Here is a 17,020-nt window from a genome sequence, read left to right on the forward strand (position 1 = left end):
GACATCCGGGACCTCGGGATATATGCGGATGGGGGTTGTAGTTTTTTTACGAACACGCTGCAAATGGCTTCAACAGGCGATATACTTTATTTAAACTACACTTGCCACAATGCAATATTCTCCAGTATATCTAAACGCTCAGCAGCAGAGCATGGGCACCCTGAAAAACACCGAGCTCGTGTTTTGAGTCATTTCTTAAACCTCTTAAGACTTTTAAACTGTTGGAGACAAACATTAAAACCGTTTTTAAACCAAACTGGGCTCAAATAAATGTTCTTTGTTATGAACTCCCACAAGCTGCGTTTATCAAAGGGAGACAGCAGGTGCAACTGTTTGGTGCTGACATGTCTCAGGTTAGATGAGAATGTAAAACTGTTTACTAACAACATCTCTATTGAAGTTTAATTATTTACTTATCCTTAATTTTAAAGAAGCAGAATAAAATTTTCTGACAAAACTTCTCCAACTAACAAGGTGCATGGAGAGCAAAAGTCTGGAAGAGGTCAAGCGACACTTGTAGTATGAAAATCAACTTGATTAACTTTAAAAGACAGTCGTGATTTGCCTTATGACCCTGATCGATTTTCATACTCATTTATTTTAGCAGAGAGGACCCACTGAGATGGGGGGGGGGGGGGGGGGGGGGGAATAAAAACTGAACAATTACAAACACAGGTCAAAATAAAGACTTAGGCACTGAAGCACACGTTCATACTTTCAAACCATCCACAAGCTCTAAAAACGCTGTATATAAAACAAGAGGGTTTTAGACAGGAGCCAGTTCCCCTTGTTACACTGAGCTTGAGCAGCCTACCATCTGTGTATGAATGGATGAGTTAATACTGATGGACTCTTTACTCAGCAGCCTCTACCATCTGTGTATGAATGGATGAGTTAATACTGATGGACTCTTTACTCAGCAGCCTCTACCATCAGTGTGTGAATGGATGAGTTAATACTGATGGACTCTTTACTCAGCAGCCTCTACCATCAGTGTGTGAATGTGTATGAATGGATGAGTTAATACTGATGGACTCTTTACTCAGCAGCCTCTACCATCAGTGTGTGAATGTGTATGAATGGATGAGTTAATACTGACGGACTCTTTACTCAGCAGCCTCTACCATCTGTGTATGAATGGATGAGTTAATACTGATGGACTCTTTACTCAGCAGCCTCTACCATCAGTGTGTGAATGTGTATGAATGGATGAGTTAATACTGACGGACTCTTTACACAGCAGCCTCTACCATCAGTGTGTGAATGTGTATGAATGGATGAGTTAATACTGACGGACTCTTTACACAGCAGCCTCTACCATCAGTGTGTGAATGTGTATGAATGGATGAGTTAATACTGACGGACTCTTTACTCAGCAGCCTCTACCATCAGTGTGTGAATGTGTATGAATGGATGAGTTAATACTGACGGACTCTTTACTCAGCAGCCTCTACCATCAGTGTGTGAATGTGTATGAATGGATGAGTTAATACTGATGGACTCTTTACACAGCAGCCTCTACCATCAGTGTGTGAATGTGTATGAATGGATGAATACTGATGGACTCTTTACTCAGCAGCCTCTACCATCAGTATGTGAATGTGTATGAATGGATGAGTTAATACTGATGGACTCTTTACTCAGCAGCCTCTACCATCAGTGTATGAATGTGTATGAATGGATGAGTTAATACTGATGGACTCTTTACTCAGCAGCCTCTACCATCAGTGTGTGAATGTGTATGAATGGATGAGTTAATACTGATGGACTCTTTACACAGCAGCCTCTACCATCAGTGTGTGAATGTGTATGAATGGATGAGTTAATACTGATGGACTCTTTACACAGCAGCCTCTACCATCAGTGTGTGAATGTGTATGAATGCATGAGTTAATACCAGTGTTTCCCCTACCATTATATTGCTTTGATTAGGAGAGAGGGCGACGTGTTCATGTTCTGGCGGAAAACTAAAAAATCTCAGTCTATTCTGATTTTTTCCAAAACAGAAGTAAGTGTCAGACGCTGAAGTAGCCTGCAAGCCTTCTTGTGAATTTGGTCCCCTGCCTCTCTAAAAAATCCTCAGATAGCAACAGGAATCAAACGTTGCAAAATAAACATTAACAAAAAAAATTGAGACAAAAACATTAAATCCGTGAAGCCATTGTACATTGTATTGATTGTAACAAAGTGAGACTGAGGAAATGTTGTTGACTAGTTAGCTCACTTAGCATTAGCATTAGCAGTGAACATGTCGAACGTTTGCTTGCATTAATACTTGTTGTCGTGAACATTACATTTTGTGATATTTCTGTCTGTCTACATAAATTAGTCTGACAGGATGCTGGTATAGGGGAAGCAGTAGCTCAGTCTGTAGGGACTTGGGTTGGGAACCTGGAGGGTCGCCCACTCAAGTCCCAGTGTGGATCAAAATATGAAAGTTGTGTAGCAGCACCGCTCTGTCATCTCTCCACTAATGCATGTCCACAGGTCCTGTTTGTGCATGTGTGTGAGAAACATGTCTCTCAATGACAGAGTAAAACCAGAATTTCCCTCAGGGATTAATAAAGTATGTAATAAAAGAAAATTACACTTAATTTCTCTTCTTGGGGTGTGTTATCTCTTTATTGTTATGAAATGTAGCTCAAATGCTAACGTTATCCCCAACATGAATGTCTCCAACCGAGTCAGTAACAGTAACACTATATCACTTCTCTGGGTGTTGTGTGTTGCTCTCCTTTGTGTTTCTCCATAGGTATTAATAAGATGAAGAGAAAAAGGACTTTCTGTGCTTCCGAATGGTAAAGTGTCTCCACAACCTGACAGTAGACGGTCCCTTCTCTCCATGCTGTATCCTGTTAGGACGTACTGTTCAGGAGGTCGATATCTGTTCCTACCTCATCTGATCCGTTCAGTGTGGAAGTGGCGCCATTAGCCCACTTCATGTTATTGACACTCCAGCTCAGATGTGAACGTTGGCTCAGTAAATAATACAAAACTTCACATTGCATGTAAACAATTTAACAACCCGAACCGGCCGCAACTGTCCTTGTTTATTTTTTTTTTTCATCCTCCTTTGTTTTGATATTGAGGCACACGTGAAGTGACGTTTTACATTTAATTACGCACAGCATTGTGGGTGTTAAAATACAACTCATTTCCTAAAAGACTGCACAACTAACTTTTCCATTTCACATCTGCACAGCTGTCCCAAGAGTCAGCCTCTAGTTTGGACACTTTAATGCTAACCTCACAATTATTTAAATCGCACCTTTAACGTTTGCACTGAGTGTTATTTAATGTCTGTTTTTTGATAATTTTATTCTTTTTAAACATCGGTTTTGTGGTAATGTCTCATGTCATGTACGTCTTTGTAACCTGCTTTGAATTTCACTCGGGATCAATAAAGTATCTATCTGTCTAAGTGTTTATAACAGAGGCCGTTTATCCTATGCTGGATGGGACGCTTAAAAAAACATTTGGGGTAAAGAGTACAACGAGTATACCCACTTCTTCAGGCTACGCCCCGGGGTATATTAAAGCCCCTCATACTCCTGAATAGATGTCTTAAGTGTGAATCTTGGTGAGCAGGTTTTTCACTTTGCATCGCAGCCCTCGTCATCAGAGTATAAATGAAGAATGTTGATGTGTTTAAACTCACTTTGAGTGGTCAACACACTTTAAAAGGTAATTACTTTTAAAGGATGATGTCATATCATCTGGTGTATAAGCACAATCGGTCTCAGCGTTCACTCGTATCTTCAAACTAAAGAAGCCTATGAGCCTGAACGCAGCAGGGCTAGTTTGTCACATGGTGGTTAAAACTTGTTCTAACTTCTCAAACGAGCTTGACAGCCACATTGACGGTATTTTAGGGAGTTGTGGGTGTGGGTCTTTGACCTTATAAGGAAACTCCAACCCTGCCAGCTGCGCTCGTGAGAAGCACTTAAGAGTCATTGTCATGCTGACTAATGGACTCTTGAGGTCCGGTGCGACAGTGTCTCAGTCTGTGGGGGCTTGGATTTGGAACTGAAGGGCTTCCGGTTCCAGTCCCGAAGTGGACCAAGTCTGGAAATTGGTCTGGTAGCTGGAGAGGTGCCAGATAACTTCCTGAGCACTGCAGAGGTGTGTTTCAGACTGTGTGTGTGTAGCATGTTCAATAACAACAGAGTGTACCAGTGGATATCTCCTTTCAGGATTAATAAAGGATATCTTCTTCTTCTTTGTATTTGATTTAAAGTATTTAATTTTCAAAGGGAACATCCACATTATCAGAATCAGAATCAGAATCAGAATCAGGGTTTATTGCCATGTACATTTACACATACAAGGAATTTGACTTGGTGTATTGGTGCTAAAGAATTAAAAGGAAATAAAGCAGAACTAGCAACAACATAAATAATACAGTATAAGAAGATATTACAATATATAAAATAGAATTTAAAAATATAAAATATAAAAAATAAAAAATAAAAAACAGCTGTTTCAGTTAGCTTAGAGCTGCTTCACATCTGCAGTCTGTGTAAACACCAACATGCCAAGAGACATCCACCAACAAACCCTTTCAGTGTGATATTATATGTCATATTATCATAAAAACAACAAGTCCTCCATCCCCCACCAGGGTATAGGTCGTTTGTCTTGACCCTAAAATACAACCTACAGGACCCAACACTTACTCCTCTTCCTCTTTTTTCTCTCCTCTTCATTTTTATTTGTTGACTTTTAATGACAAACTTTGTTTTTTACAGCAACAATGCATACAACACTTAGCAGCCCCCCCCCCCCCCCCCCCCCCCCCTTCAAGGGGCTCCCCTACTAGTCTGGGGCCCCAAGCAGTAGCCTGCCCTGCCTGTTCACAAGCAGTTCAATTCAAGTTCAGTTCAAATTCTATTCAATTCAAAAAACTTTATTTGTCCCAGGGGGGCAATTCAAAGGCACACAGAGCAGTAAATTAACAACAGTGCAGGTAGACGAAACATTTTAAACCTAAAATTTAAAAATTCTAAAATAAGAAAAAAAAACTACAATAAATAAAAATAAAAAGTGCAGCGCCTCTGACAGTGGTGATTCTAGAGTCTGTTGGGGCCCCTCTAACCAGCGTTCATCACCATCATGTCCTAAATGATCTGACACCAACAGAAACTTAAAAAAAAGAAACTTTTTGCCAATTTTATACAAACAAAGAAAACCATCTTAGAGCCACCTTAGAAGGGTTTCCTAATGTCATTGAATACTTTGCATATTTTGAGCAGCTGCTGTGTTTTAAACTCTGTCAGACCTGGGGCCCCCTACTGGCCCTGCACCCCCTACTGGCCCTGGACACCCCTGACACTGGACTCACTGAAATCATAGTTTCTATCCATTAACATTTTCATGATTAACCAGAAAAAACATTTGAAAGTAACAACAATCACCTCAACATGAACTTCATTTAGGAACAAACAGCTATGATACTTTATACCATAAAACTCCTAATAGAAGCACATCCCAATTTAAAGCCCACCCAGCCCATTTTACCAGTCAGGTGTTTCTGCACGTTTTGACAAATAAAGGCTCTCTTAGAGGCTCCTCTGCACTGCATCATTTTGAAATAGTTTCTGGATCAAAAATGAGGAGGTAAGCAGAAAGACATAAACCACAAAGGTGACCAACGACTTCTGTCCAACAAAGACAGAATAATGTGTGTGTGTGTGTGTATAGACCTTCTCTGCTTTGCTGTGCACACATTTTGTCTTAAATTAATTAAAGGTCTGTCCCAAATAAAGACACGCTCATTTCATAGACTGAGGTAAATAAAAACCTGGGCTCTTATTAGAAGTTTTACGGTAGGTGACTGCATTTGACCTTCAGATGGATTTGAGTGACATTTTAATTAATTACGGTAAGTTAGGCTTCATAACGGGGTCATAATAACATGTTTAATTATGAATCGTTTTGATCATTTTGTTCAATATCATTAAAATGAGTTTATTTAAAATGTATTCGGACTTTTGTTTAACTTCTTATCCAGCTGCCAAAATCAAACTTCAATGTTTATGCAAAGAGAGAACAGACACCACGCAGGTTTCTGTCTCACACAGAACAGAGTGATCCTGCCCACAGGAGGATGCCCCGCGCACAGTCCCTCACACACTTCAGTTACGTGTGTTACTTCTGCAGACCCGGAGATGACATCTCCAGTCACCAAAGCTATGATCGAGTCCTACGCGCTCATGGTGATGGTCATGGGCACGTTTTTCGTCTATTTCTGCGCGATGGTTTGGGCTTTTTGCAACCCGAAGCTGAGCGGAGCAGAGGAGGAGTGCGGGGCTGGGAAACAAACAGCGGAACCGGGGGACGACAACATCTGGGTCTGCGCCCCGAATCCGGAGCGTGGTCTCAGCAGGTGCTCCTGTACGCATGTACCGGCCCCGCCTTACACCAACAACACGTATGTGATGAACATGTGGGATGACTCTGATCGTCTGCTGCTGCCTGACTGCACTGCGTTTCACCGCCCGGATCACGGACTTATCAACCACACTGGATACAGTCCATCCTGCGAGGCATAAGTTGAACAGCTGTGTGTCTGCACACGTCCAAACTGCGCTTTTGTTGCTTCATGAGTGTTAAGGATGAAAAAGAGACAGACAAAGTGGATGAAGGAGCACAATATTCAGGTTAATTGTAAAGCCACTGTTACTACAGACTGTTCATTTGTTGCTACAGTAAGTAATGATACACATTTATATAACTGCTTATCTTCTCCTGCTGTGAATACATTTTTATTCGGCTGTATCAGACACAAGTGTTTATTCTCTGAGGCTGCACAGATAGTATTTCTGGTGACCCTGAGTCTGAGACCAGAATAAATCCCAAAGTTGTGTATTATGTGATATGTAGGCGACATCATTTTTTTATATTTCTATTTTTTGTTACATTTTTGAACAAGCAGGACAAAGAAACACACACATGACAGCAGAGACTTAAATGAGCAAATTAAAGATCACATAGGATTTAAAAACAATCAAAACAAGACATCAAAATATTTTGCAAGACAGCATCATACATGGACATATCTATATCACAGATTTCAGACATTTAACATGGAACAGGGAATATACAACACAGGCAAGACTGTAAAATACAACACCCAGAGAGCATTAAGTATACACAGAGGTACAGGAGGGGCGCCAATCGACATCGCAGCACCCCCTGTGTAATAGTTCTGCTGTGCCACGTGGGAGGCGGTTTAGGAATGGTTCCCATAGCTTCCTGAAAACCCTTTTGTTTCCCTTTAACACTGAATTTACACATTCCATTGGCAAGACTTTAAAAATGTCTCAGTACCACTGATTAATAGATGGAGGTCTGGACTTAATCCACTGAAATAGAATGCATCTTCTTGCTAATAGAAGAAGCTTGTTAAGACGTTTTTGCTGGACACTTGTCAAAGGGGGCCTCTCATCTGAAAGATTTAATAGAAACAGAAGAGGATTTATTTGTATTTTCGTACCAAAAATTAAGTGAATTTCCTGTGAGACCTTTTACCAGAATTTAGATCTCAGAGGGCAGGCTACATCATGGTGCTGCAGGTCCAGCAGGATTACTGTGACCACGTCGGGATCGTTTTTCTCCTTCCTTTAGTTTCCTTCTCACTTCACTTTCCAGTTGGAATAATTTCTCACACAGAGCCGCCGATGTTTCCAGATCAATATCCATCTGCAAGGAGAAAAGAAGTCACCATATGAACAGTTTATTATCACAACGATTCAAACTGAATTTAATTGAGTAGTGTTCCTGTCCTCTGCGTACCTTACTCGGTCGTGTGTAGTTGTTACCGAGTCCAGATGTTAAGCTGTGGTACTTAGCTTGAGGGTCGAGGGATTCAGGTCTCTGCTTATAAAGCCAGAACTGCAAGACAGACGCAGCATTCAAGAGTTCATCATGTGTATACCAAAGTGTGAAAGTTTAAAATGAGTTGTAACTACCAGGGCTCCGGCTCCATTGTAAGGGGTCAGGGTGAACGTGTTGGTGAAAATTCTGATCTGAGATCATAACAATAAAAGATGCATAAAGATTAATATTTTAGCTTTTTTGTATTCTTGTGATCGTTACTGGAGGACGTCCAGATCAGCTGCGAGGACCGGCCGGTGTGGCACAGGATTGGCTCCAGCTCCCTGATCTTGGTCCAGAACACAACATTAAAATTGTTACATCTCTTACACAAACATGTCTCTTACAGTCTGTCCTGAATCAGAAAGCAGCTTTGAATCAAGAGAGGATACTGGGATGATTTGGATTCAGTGTGCACAGAAGCTCTCAGACAGCTCTCTGTTGAAGGTAACTGACACATGTTCCCGTTTCATCTGCAAACACACAGTAAGCAGAATACTGTTCACAACGACCTCGGGGCTCCAACACTTCAGAATGTTAATTTTTAATGAGCAGCGTTGCTAAGTGACAGATCCAGTGTCACCTATATTTATTTCACCAAGGACAAACAGCAGACAAGAACGAGTCTCTCTGCAGAAAACAGGTAAGAGCAAACTTTGAGATGAATCAGAAACACTCACAAGCAGGAAGTGACCAAAGAGGTTGGTTGCAAACACGTCTTGCAGGCCGTCGGTGGTGACGCAGTCTTTCTGTGTCAGAATCCCCTCGCCGGTGGCAAACATGGCGATGATCTTGCTGCAATAAAAACGTTAAATCTGAGCTGTAGGATGGAGGCTACGAATACACTGCAAAAACTCAAATCTTAGCAAGTGTTCTCATTTCTATTCGGATATATCTCATTACACTTCATATAAACCACACCCACCTGTCGAGTCAGGATAAACATCTTATTTCGAGATTTTGTAAAAAGCAAAAATGAAGGCCTGCAAAAATCTGCCAATGCAGCAGGAAAATGTTAATTATTGCCATATGATGATTATCTAATTAAGATTAACACTTCTTATTTCAAGACACTCAACAAGTAAAAAACTGTTTGCTGCATTGGCAGATTTAGTACTCCAGTTTTTAAACATAAAACCAATACTGAGTGTCCACTAGAGGCTGGCTGCAGAAGCACAGGAAGTCACATACACACCCATTCTAAAAAGTCTGTTTTTACAGCAGAGATTAACATGTTTACAGTCTGGTTCAAAAAAACAAATACGTGTGATTATCTCATGTCTCGATCGACACACACTGTACGGGGGGTGAATGTTTTGATGACTCATCAGTTTTGATTTGATGAAGGATAAGAGTTATTCACAATAAGGCGTGTAGCTGACCTGATTGACAGGTGGGCGTGGTGTAACGGTTTGTCAGGAGGTTTAAAACTCGCCTGACATGAGACATTAGAGTTGGACACATTCTTTTCGATGACATTTTTCTTGGTTAATGTTTGTGATTAAATTGGTGGTAAAGCATGCATTTATTTTCCTCCTGTTGTCTTTTGTATTATTTATTGGTAACATGGTTCTCTCCCTTCTCTTCACAATCCCTTCTTGTTAAAGTAAGACATTTGACAAATTCATTTATTTATAAGATTCAAGTTTTTGCAGTGTAAGCACATTAAAACTAGATACAGTACATGCTGGACAAATCAGAGTATGAAATGCCACAGATGCAGCTCTGAAAGTCCTAGTTGCTGCTGAAGTGGTTTGTATAATACACACTGTCATACAGTGGAGGAGAAGCTGAATGTGAACGTGTAAAATACACAACGTACCTGGAGAAGAGGCCTCTGAAGAAAGCTTTCACATCAAACTGTGGGTTTGGCATGATGCCTGCGTTCAGGTAGAGGTAGTCCAGCCGGTTATACCTGCGATCATCCAAAGTCCTTTGTATTTAGCTGTGTTACACGCTGCACATAAAATACACATCTACAACATGACCTCGTCTAAATCAACGACTATTTGGTGCATTTTAGTGCTGTGAGTCTCTCCTCTCACCTCAGTTTGATTTCCTGTGCAGCATTTAAAACGGATGTGACGCTGCTGGTGTCCATCTGCAGGAGGGCTACCTGGGCAGTAGGGTGAGAGGCCAGGAGGGCGGAGCAAGCTGCCTGAGCCTTTCTCATGTTCCTGCACGCCAAACACAGCTGGAGACCCTCTGTGTCCTGTGAAAGGAGACGCTCACACAGCGACAGGCCAATCCCACTGCAGGCACCATGCAACACATCCTGTCAGTCATTAAGGCGCCTCCATGAAGTATTCTCTGCACTAACAAATTATTCATTACATAATTTATACCTCCTCTCTAGAGTTGATGCTCACACAGGTCACCATGTGGTGGACTCTGAAGCTTCAGTGTTTATCCAGCTCTGCATGGGTCTGTAAACCTTTCTGTGTTCTAACCTCTCTCCATTTTTCAAAAGCTTCTCCAATATTGATCCTAGTTTGAGCACGTTTCTGCTCGTGGAGCTTATTAGAAACATGCAGAGGCTTTTTAGGTCAGGTACAATCACTTCTATCTGAACCACTTCTCTTGCCCGCTTCCATCGCTGCAACACCTGTTGACCTGATAACTGCTCTCATATCTGGCAAACAGAGGGGCGTCCAAAACGGCCGTGTGGGGGTGTCTTAAAAGCGCCTACCTTCTCTGGTCCAAACAAATCCAGAGCATTCAGGAGCAGAATCTAAAGTTAGAAGGAGGACATACTGGCTGCTGCATTGTTGTCAGAGAAGACAGCTCTTCAACATAGCATGTTTCCTTAATGTCTGATCATATAGTAAGATACCTTTATCATTTCACTCTCTACACATCTCACTGATTGGACCTTTAAATGCATAAATATAATCTAAGTATATGTGCAATATTGTAATTATTCTCCTGGTTCAGATGTATGATTTAACCTTTTTCTGCATCCACTACACATTCAAGCATTTGTTGCACTTTGAACCATTGTGCAACTTTGTCAGCAACCTGTTCTGCTCGAGAAAAACTCTGGCTCTTTAGAGCAAAGTGGAAATGAGCCAGGTGTGTTTTATTTGTACACAAACTTAGATATAACACTGAATCTGTTATATATACAATGTTTAATCTGATGACATTATCAGCCTTAATACTCAAAAGTAATCCACAAACATGCAGCTGTATGACAGAACTGTGTTTAGAAAAGAGTTATCTTACTGATACAGAAAGATTAAAATAAATAAATCAGATATAAAGTCCATACAAACATTAATAAACACATAGCTGAAAGTCATATTAAGCCCTTAAATGTGTCTTTACAGATATTGAAGAAGGATCTCCTGAAGGATGGAGCCATGACACTTGAGATGCCAGACTTTAGAAAACAGTAAAACAAAGTAAACAATTTGAAACACAATATTTTACCTGTTTGCTCCCGTCACTAAAACCACCTTATTCATCTTCTTTTCTCCAACCTGAAAAAGTAACTTAATCTACTGCTCACTGATCCTCACAGCAACTAGTCCTGCGACTCCTCCATGGGAAATGTTCAGTTCCTGTGAGGTCACACCATCAACTCCACCTCTGTGTCCTGATTGGACAGCACAGCAGCACACAGCCAATAAGATTGTGATACCAGTGGGCTCAGTTTGAGGACCGCCCACACGGGGTTACATGCAGTGGTGTGGTGCTGCCTGAAGAAGAAGTGAATATTCTTTACTCCTGAAGTGTGTCGCGTCCTGTAGAGGATAAACGGCCTCTGTTTTAAACACTGACTTCTCCTTCATCTTTAGTTAAACTAATGAGCATTTTATATTTACACATTAACTCTTAACTTCTGCTGCTTGACTTCAGGAAGTAGAGATCATTATGAAATGAATATTGGCCACAGAAGAGGAGCAGATTTTATAATTGTTACTGTCCAGGAGACTATGTGAGACAGGAAGGGGGGGGGGGGGGGGGGTGTCTCCTGAGGTAAGACCAATAAGATTAGCAGAAGTAGCAGACAAAGCCAGGTGAATTCTCCTGATTATATCCTGCTGCGTTCTCACATCAGCTCACTCTGACTTTTTGCAGAATAAATACGAGGAGGCTGGAGGAGAAACTCCGGGTGAAGAGAGAAACATTCAGCTGTTTGAGTTCACACATGACGCTCAGACTATCAAATATTTCAAATATTTCAGGAGATTTCTGCAGGTGTGAAAGCCCTAATAGTGATGTATTATGAGTGAACTATTCCTGATTCCTAAGCAGTGTCGGGAGTAATGCATTACAAAGCAATACACTGGTATACCCAGATTCCTTTTTGTTGCAACAACTTACATGACACATATGAAGTTACATTTTCAAATAAAAAAAATCTTATATTAAAGGTGACATATCCTCCTCCTCTTCAACCAGTTTAAATAAGTCTCAGAGCTCCTCAAAACATGTGTGTGAAGTTTCTTGTTCTAAATCCACTCTGATCCTGTATTTGATCATGTCTATAAACCCCTCTATTTCAGCCCTGCTCAGAACAGGCTGTTTCTGTGTCTGTACCTTTAAATATGTAAATGAGCCATGTCTGACCACGCCCTCTCTGGAAGGGCTTGGGTGTACTCTGTGCTTTCTCGCTCCATGTCCTATTGTTTACAGTGAGAAGGCAGACTCAGAGGGCAGAACAAACACCTAGCTGTGGGAGTGTCACCAACCTGGGGGAGGGGCTACTGCCCTTTGTGATGTCATGAAGGGAAAATCTCCAAACGGCCTGTTTGAGCACACATTTTCTGAAAAGTGGAGCAGACAGAAGATGGAGAGGATGGACTTTTCTCATCATTGGGGGTTTGTAGACGGACTAGAGACACATGTTAGAGTTAGAGGAACATGGAGAAGTGGATTTGACCTTTAAACTGTATTCCCTGTTCCTTTTGTTCCTAAAGGAGAGAAAATATTTGATGCAATGCTGTGTTTGAATCATCTGGTTGTGTCGGCTGAGCAATCACAGAGGATTTAGACATTGTTATACTCTGTGTAGACTCCTTATACCTGCACTACACCAGAAGTCAAATCCTCCTTTTTAAATGTATTTATAGTTAGGCAGTCATTATTCAACCCTCATGTACAAAGTATCAACAAATAATCACACTTGAAAACAAACATTTGGTCACAAATTTGTAATAAAGTGAATCGAGAAACCGCTCGGTTGCCTTTCAAACATTAAACAGCTTCTTCAGGAATGACAATGATACATAGACATTTCTTTATTTAACTTCCCCACAGGCCTCACAAACACCCTCATCTGTCTCCAAAGACTCGGTGTTTCACTTTAGTGTACAATAGCTCTGCTTTAAACGATACGGACCCTGCGTTACAGGTCAGGCAGGAGTATAATTTATGTACAGGTGAAGGCCTCTGATAAGAGGAACGAGCTCGTAAACACAGCAGAACCGGCTTAAACAGGTTGGTACCATTAAGAGTTATACACAGAATAATACAAGAGAAGAAGAAGTGAAGGGAACCAGCCGACTGCTGATGACTAAAAGTTTTCATCCAATCATATTTTCATGTGAAGAAGTCCTACTGTTCCAATCGCAGACATGACTTAAGTCTCTGCGCTCCTGATTTAACATGCAGTGTACGTTCTCTGTCATCCTCCAAACGCAGATGTGTGCTTCATGTTTTCAAACCCACAACATACTCAGTAACACGTCTCCGTTCATCCTGACTGTGAACACATAACGGTGGAGTAATTTTAAGTTCTATCGATATCTGATCACCTACAAGCCCTCTCAGAAGGGTTCAGCTGCACCCCTGGCTCACTTTTTATTTATGGCTGTCAAACCATTCAACATTTGAACGGCCATTAATCGCTTAACATCAACAATTAATCACATTTTTTGGCCCTTCTTGTCTTCATTAAATTGTTACAGCTGAAGAGAGACAGGAAACGTTGGGAGGTGAGAGAGGGGGGATGACACGCAGCAATGGGCTGAGGTCGGATTCGAACCCACAGCTGCTGCAACAAGGACTCTACAGCCTCTGTACATAGGGCACGCAACATAACTGCTAGGCTACTGGTGCCCTGATAAATTACAATTTTAATTGCATGTTTGGAATTCCATTATCTTGATTTTTTTTTAAATCAGCTTTTATTTTGAAATGTTCCACTGTCTTACGCTGAGAGTACTTTACTTGCTGTGTGCTTTTATTTTGAAATAAAGTCAGTACCTTCCTTTAGAGTGAAGGTTAGGACAGGAAGTGAAGCCCAGAAACAGGAAGTGGTTAGGGATCCCCAAAGTGAGGTCAAACAGCTCAAAGGAACGGTAACAAAGATCAATGTGTGATGTCATAAGGTCAATGTGTGATGTCATAAGGTCAATGTGTGATGTCATGAGGTCAATGTGTGATGTCATAAGGTGGATATTACTTTGGACTCGTCAGCTGAGCTGTCTGAGAGTTTGTTAAAGTGAAATGAGACATTCAAAGATGCAGCAGTGTCCTTCTTTTACATCACTGAGACTGAGACAGGGAGACACTGAGGACCACTATCTACGGTGAGCATGAAGGGACAAAATAACATGAGATTAATCAAGATTAACTCGTTCAGCGCTGACGGCACTAGTTTTGTCTTTTTTGTAATTTTAACAGTTCGAATTTGATTCATCAAACAAAAAAACGTACAAATATATCAACAAGAGCAAACACATATAAACATATAAATATTAATACAAAATGCCTATTGGAAATACACAATCTTAAAGACGTGGAGTAACCATAAGAGAGCTGCAGGGAGATGACGAGCGACCCGGAGTCCCACTGAGATGATCGTCTTCGGCCTCTGAGATGAAATACTTGAAATGAAATGTGACGGCTGAGTGTTGCTGCACTTCTTCTACATTCAAGCAGTCCTCCAAAAGAAAGCTTTTCAACAAAGTTTGATAGTAAACACCTGAAGAAATTAGACCTGCATACAAAAAGGAATTATATAATACATTTTTTTAAAAGTGCCGAATGTCACTTGCTACATTTATTTTTTGGTTCTTTTACATTCAGAACCGAACCATAAACACATTTGGGTGTTTTAAACAACAGAATGGATTTCTCTTAGTAATAGCTGTAAGCATGTTAAAGATCACACACACCAAAAGGCTCTGGTAGTCCATCTTTGTCGTGTGTAAGTCCATGAAATAAAGAGAAACCTGTTCCTCTGCTGAAGCAGGTGAGCTTAAACCTGGATTGTGTCTGAATCATGGTCTACTCTCGTCATGCACCAGCTCCTCCAGGGAAGGAGCAGACAGGGAATCACTGTCTTTAAACATCGCCCGAGCTTACGCGTGCAGATCCAAGAGGGCTCTGTGTATTTCCTGGAAGGCGGGTCGTTCCTTGGCATTCCTCCTCCAGCAGCTCAGCATGATCTTGTAGAGCGAGTCTGGACACAGCACAGGCTGAGGCAGGTAGATCTGCATGAAACGGAAGCAGAGAATGAAGCCAGGGAGTCATAGATTCTTATACATGCATTAAAATGTTGTTAACAACACTCACCTGTCTTTTCTGGTCCCTGAAGAACTCCCCTGTGTTCTCTATCACCTGCTCATCTGTCAGCTGGGAGTAAGGCTGCTCCTTGCAGAAGTTTAGAATCTCCCACAGGGTGACCCCGAAGGCCCACACGTCGCTAGCTGTGGTGAACTTACCCTGCCAAAGAAAACAGGGATAACGTTTTGTAAAGACATGTACACGTTTATAACCTTGGAGGCCTTAACAGATACGTCTAAATGCTCGTTAAGAAAACATGAAGTTAAAGGCAGGGTTGGTAATTTCCTCCAGATCCACTTTTTAAGATTTAGGTTGAAATTGTTTTTAGGTCCTGACAGAAATTAATAACGAATGTTCTCTGAAAAAGGAACAAAGAAAAACTGTCATCTGTATCAGTTGTAAGTCTGTAAAATCTTTGACCAGTGTCTGCCACGAGGTACCAATCTGATGAACCAATCAGACACCTCCCTGTCTCCCTGCTTGTTCTCTACCCCTTGTGTGCACGAGCCCTCACTCAAAGCATGAACTGAGGTCCGCTTCTGGACCAATGTCGCTCATGCATGTAAGTGAGGGGTGTGGCTTTAAAGGGAGCACAGAGGGGAGGGGGAGGGTGCAGACGGCGCACTGAGGGAATGCTACTTTCAAACTCATGCTAGTTTTCAAACATTACCAACCCTGCCTTTAAGGACAAAGTTCAAATCTTTTCTTAGTAGTGGTCTTACCAGCAGTATGCTCTCCCATGACATCCAGCGTATAGGCAGCACCGCTCGGCCTTGAATGCGGTAATAGTCCCCGCTGTAAAGGTTCCTGCTCATGCCGAAATCGGCGATCTTTATTGTGAAATTTTTGCCCACCAAGCAGTTCCGCGTGGCCAAGTCCCGATGCACGAAGTTCAGAGAGGAGAGGTACTTCATCCCCGATGCTATCTGAGCGGCCATGTAACACAGATTACTGAAGCTGGAAGAGAGAAAACAAAACAGTGTCATGTGCTTCAATAGAAAACAAACACAGACGTTGGGCGCCGGTAGCCTAGTGGGTAGTGCACACGCCCCATGGACAGAGTCTCTCTGGGCGGGATCGAGTCAAACTCCACACTGAGAGACTCCTGTCGGACGAGGATTCAAACCAGGAACCTCCTCGCTGTGAGGGGACAGAGCTAACCACTGTGCAGCCCTAAATAAAAGAAGCTTAAAGACCCAAAATAAACCCCAAATAACCAATGGTTATGCCAATGAAGCAGCCTCTCACTAGCTGTTTGGACACTACTCACCTGACCGTAGGAGCGTTGCTGAGCAGAGCGAGCTGCCCCTCAGGTTCATGGCGGGAAAGGAACTGGTTGAGATCTCCGTTCTCCATGTACTCTGTGATCATACACAGAGGGTCGCTGTAGATACACACGGCCAGCAGGCGGATGATGTTGGGGTCCTTCAAACGGGACATGATCTTTATCTCTTTCAGGAAGTCATTCCTACCAAAATAAAAGTAAGAAAAACAAATCTGGGTTACTTTTTTATTTGATGATTTTCTGTTTCAGATACAGGCTATAAAAGTCTTGCAGATCTCTCCGGGGTCATCGATAAAGGTCGTCAGAAACTTTATATAAGGTGACAAAGCCAACGTGCTGACA

The 17,020-nt window shown here is 41.7% G+C and overlaps 2 protein-coding genes across 4 annotated transcripts in view; both read right to left on the minus strand.

The window, feature by feature from the left end:
* Nucleotides 1–7,542: 7,542 nt before the first annotated feature.
* Nucleotides 7,543–11,442, minus strand: hsd17b7 (hydroxysteroid (17-beta) dehydrogenase 7). The gene is made up of 8 exons (XM_061034786.1): nt 11,308–11,442; nt 9,921–10,127; nt 9,698–9,790; nt 8,556–8,670; nt 8,073–8,164; nt 7,971–8,022; nt 7,795–7,893; nt 7,543–7,701 (listed from the first exon to the last, which is right to left on the minus strand). The coding sequence occupies exons 1-8, from the start codon at nt 11,340–11,342 to the stop codon at nt 7,561–7,563; spliced, it is 834 nt and encodes a 277-aa protein (XP_060890769.1). The 5' UTR covers nt 11,343–11,442; the 3' UTR covers nt 7,543–7,560.
* A 1,655-nt stretch (nt 11,443–13,097) lies between these two features.
* Nucleotides 13,098–17,020, minus strand: part of ddr2a (discoidin domain receptor tyrosine kinase 2a) — a 47,031-nt gene continuing 43,108 nt past the window's right edge. For all 3 annotated transcript variants that reach the window (XM_061034857.1, XM_061034858.1, XM_061034856.1), the window contains exons 14-17: nt 16,664–16,861; nt 16,116–16,350; nt 15,403–15,552; nt 13,098–15,320 (exon numbers count right to left, since the gene is read on the minus strand). In XM_061034857.1, coding sequence (XP_060890840.1) covers nt 15,189–15,320; nt 15,403–15,552; nt 16,116–16,350; nt 16,664–16,861 — 715 coding nt within the window. In that variant the 3' untranslated portion in view covers nt 13,098–15,188. The remainder of the gene's footprint in view (nt 15,321–15,402; nt 15,553–16,115; nt 16,351–16,663; nt 16,862–17,020) is intronic.

The sequence above is a fragment of the Labrus mixtus genome, chromosome 3 (assembly GCF_963584025.1).
Source record: "Labrus mixtus chromosome 3, fLabMix1.1, whole genome shotgun sequence".
Lineage (NCBI taxonomy): Eukaryota > Metazoa > Chordata > Actinopteri > Labriformes > Labridae > Labrus > Labrus mixtus.

What these genes read in the sequence shown, in the direction of transcription:
- hsd17b7 (XM_061034786.1), bottom strand. Translation starts at nt 11,342, where the DNA reads ATGAATAAGGTGGTTTTAGTGACGGGAGCAAACAG. An exon ending in TTCAGAGGCCTCTTCTCCAG is followed by an intron (nt 8,671 to 9,697) that starts GTACGTTGTGTA and finishes TTTTTATTGCAG; the next exon opens with CAAGATCATCGCCATGTTTG. An exon ending in GATCACAAGAATACAAAAAA is followed by an intron (nt 8,023 to 8,072) that starts GCTAAAATATTA and finishes ATCTCAGATCAG; the next exon opens with AATTTTCACCAACACGTTCA.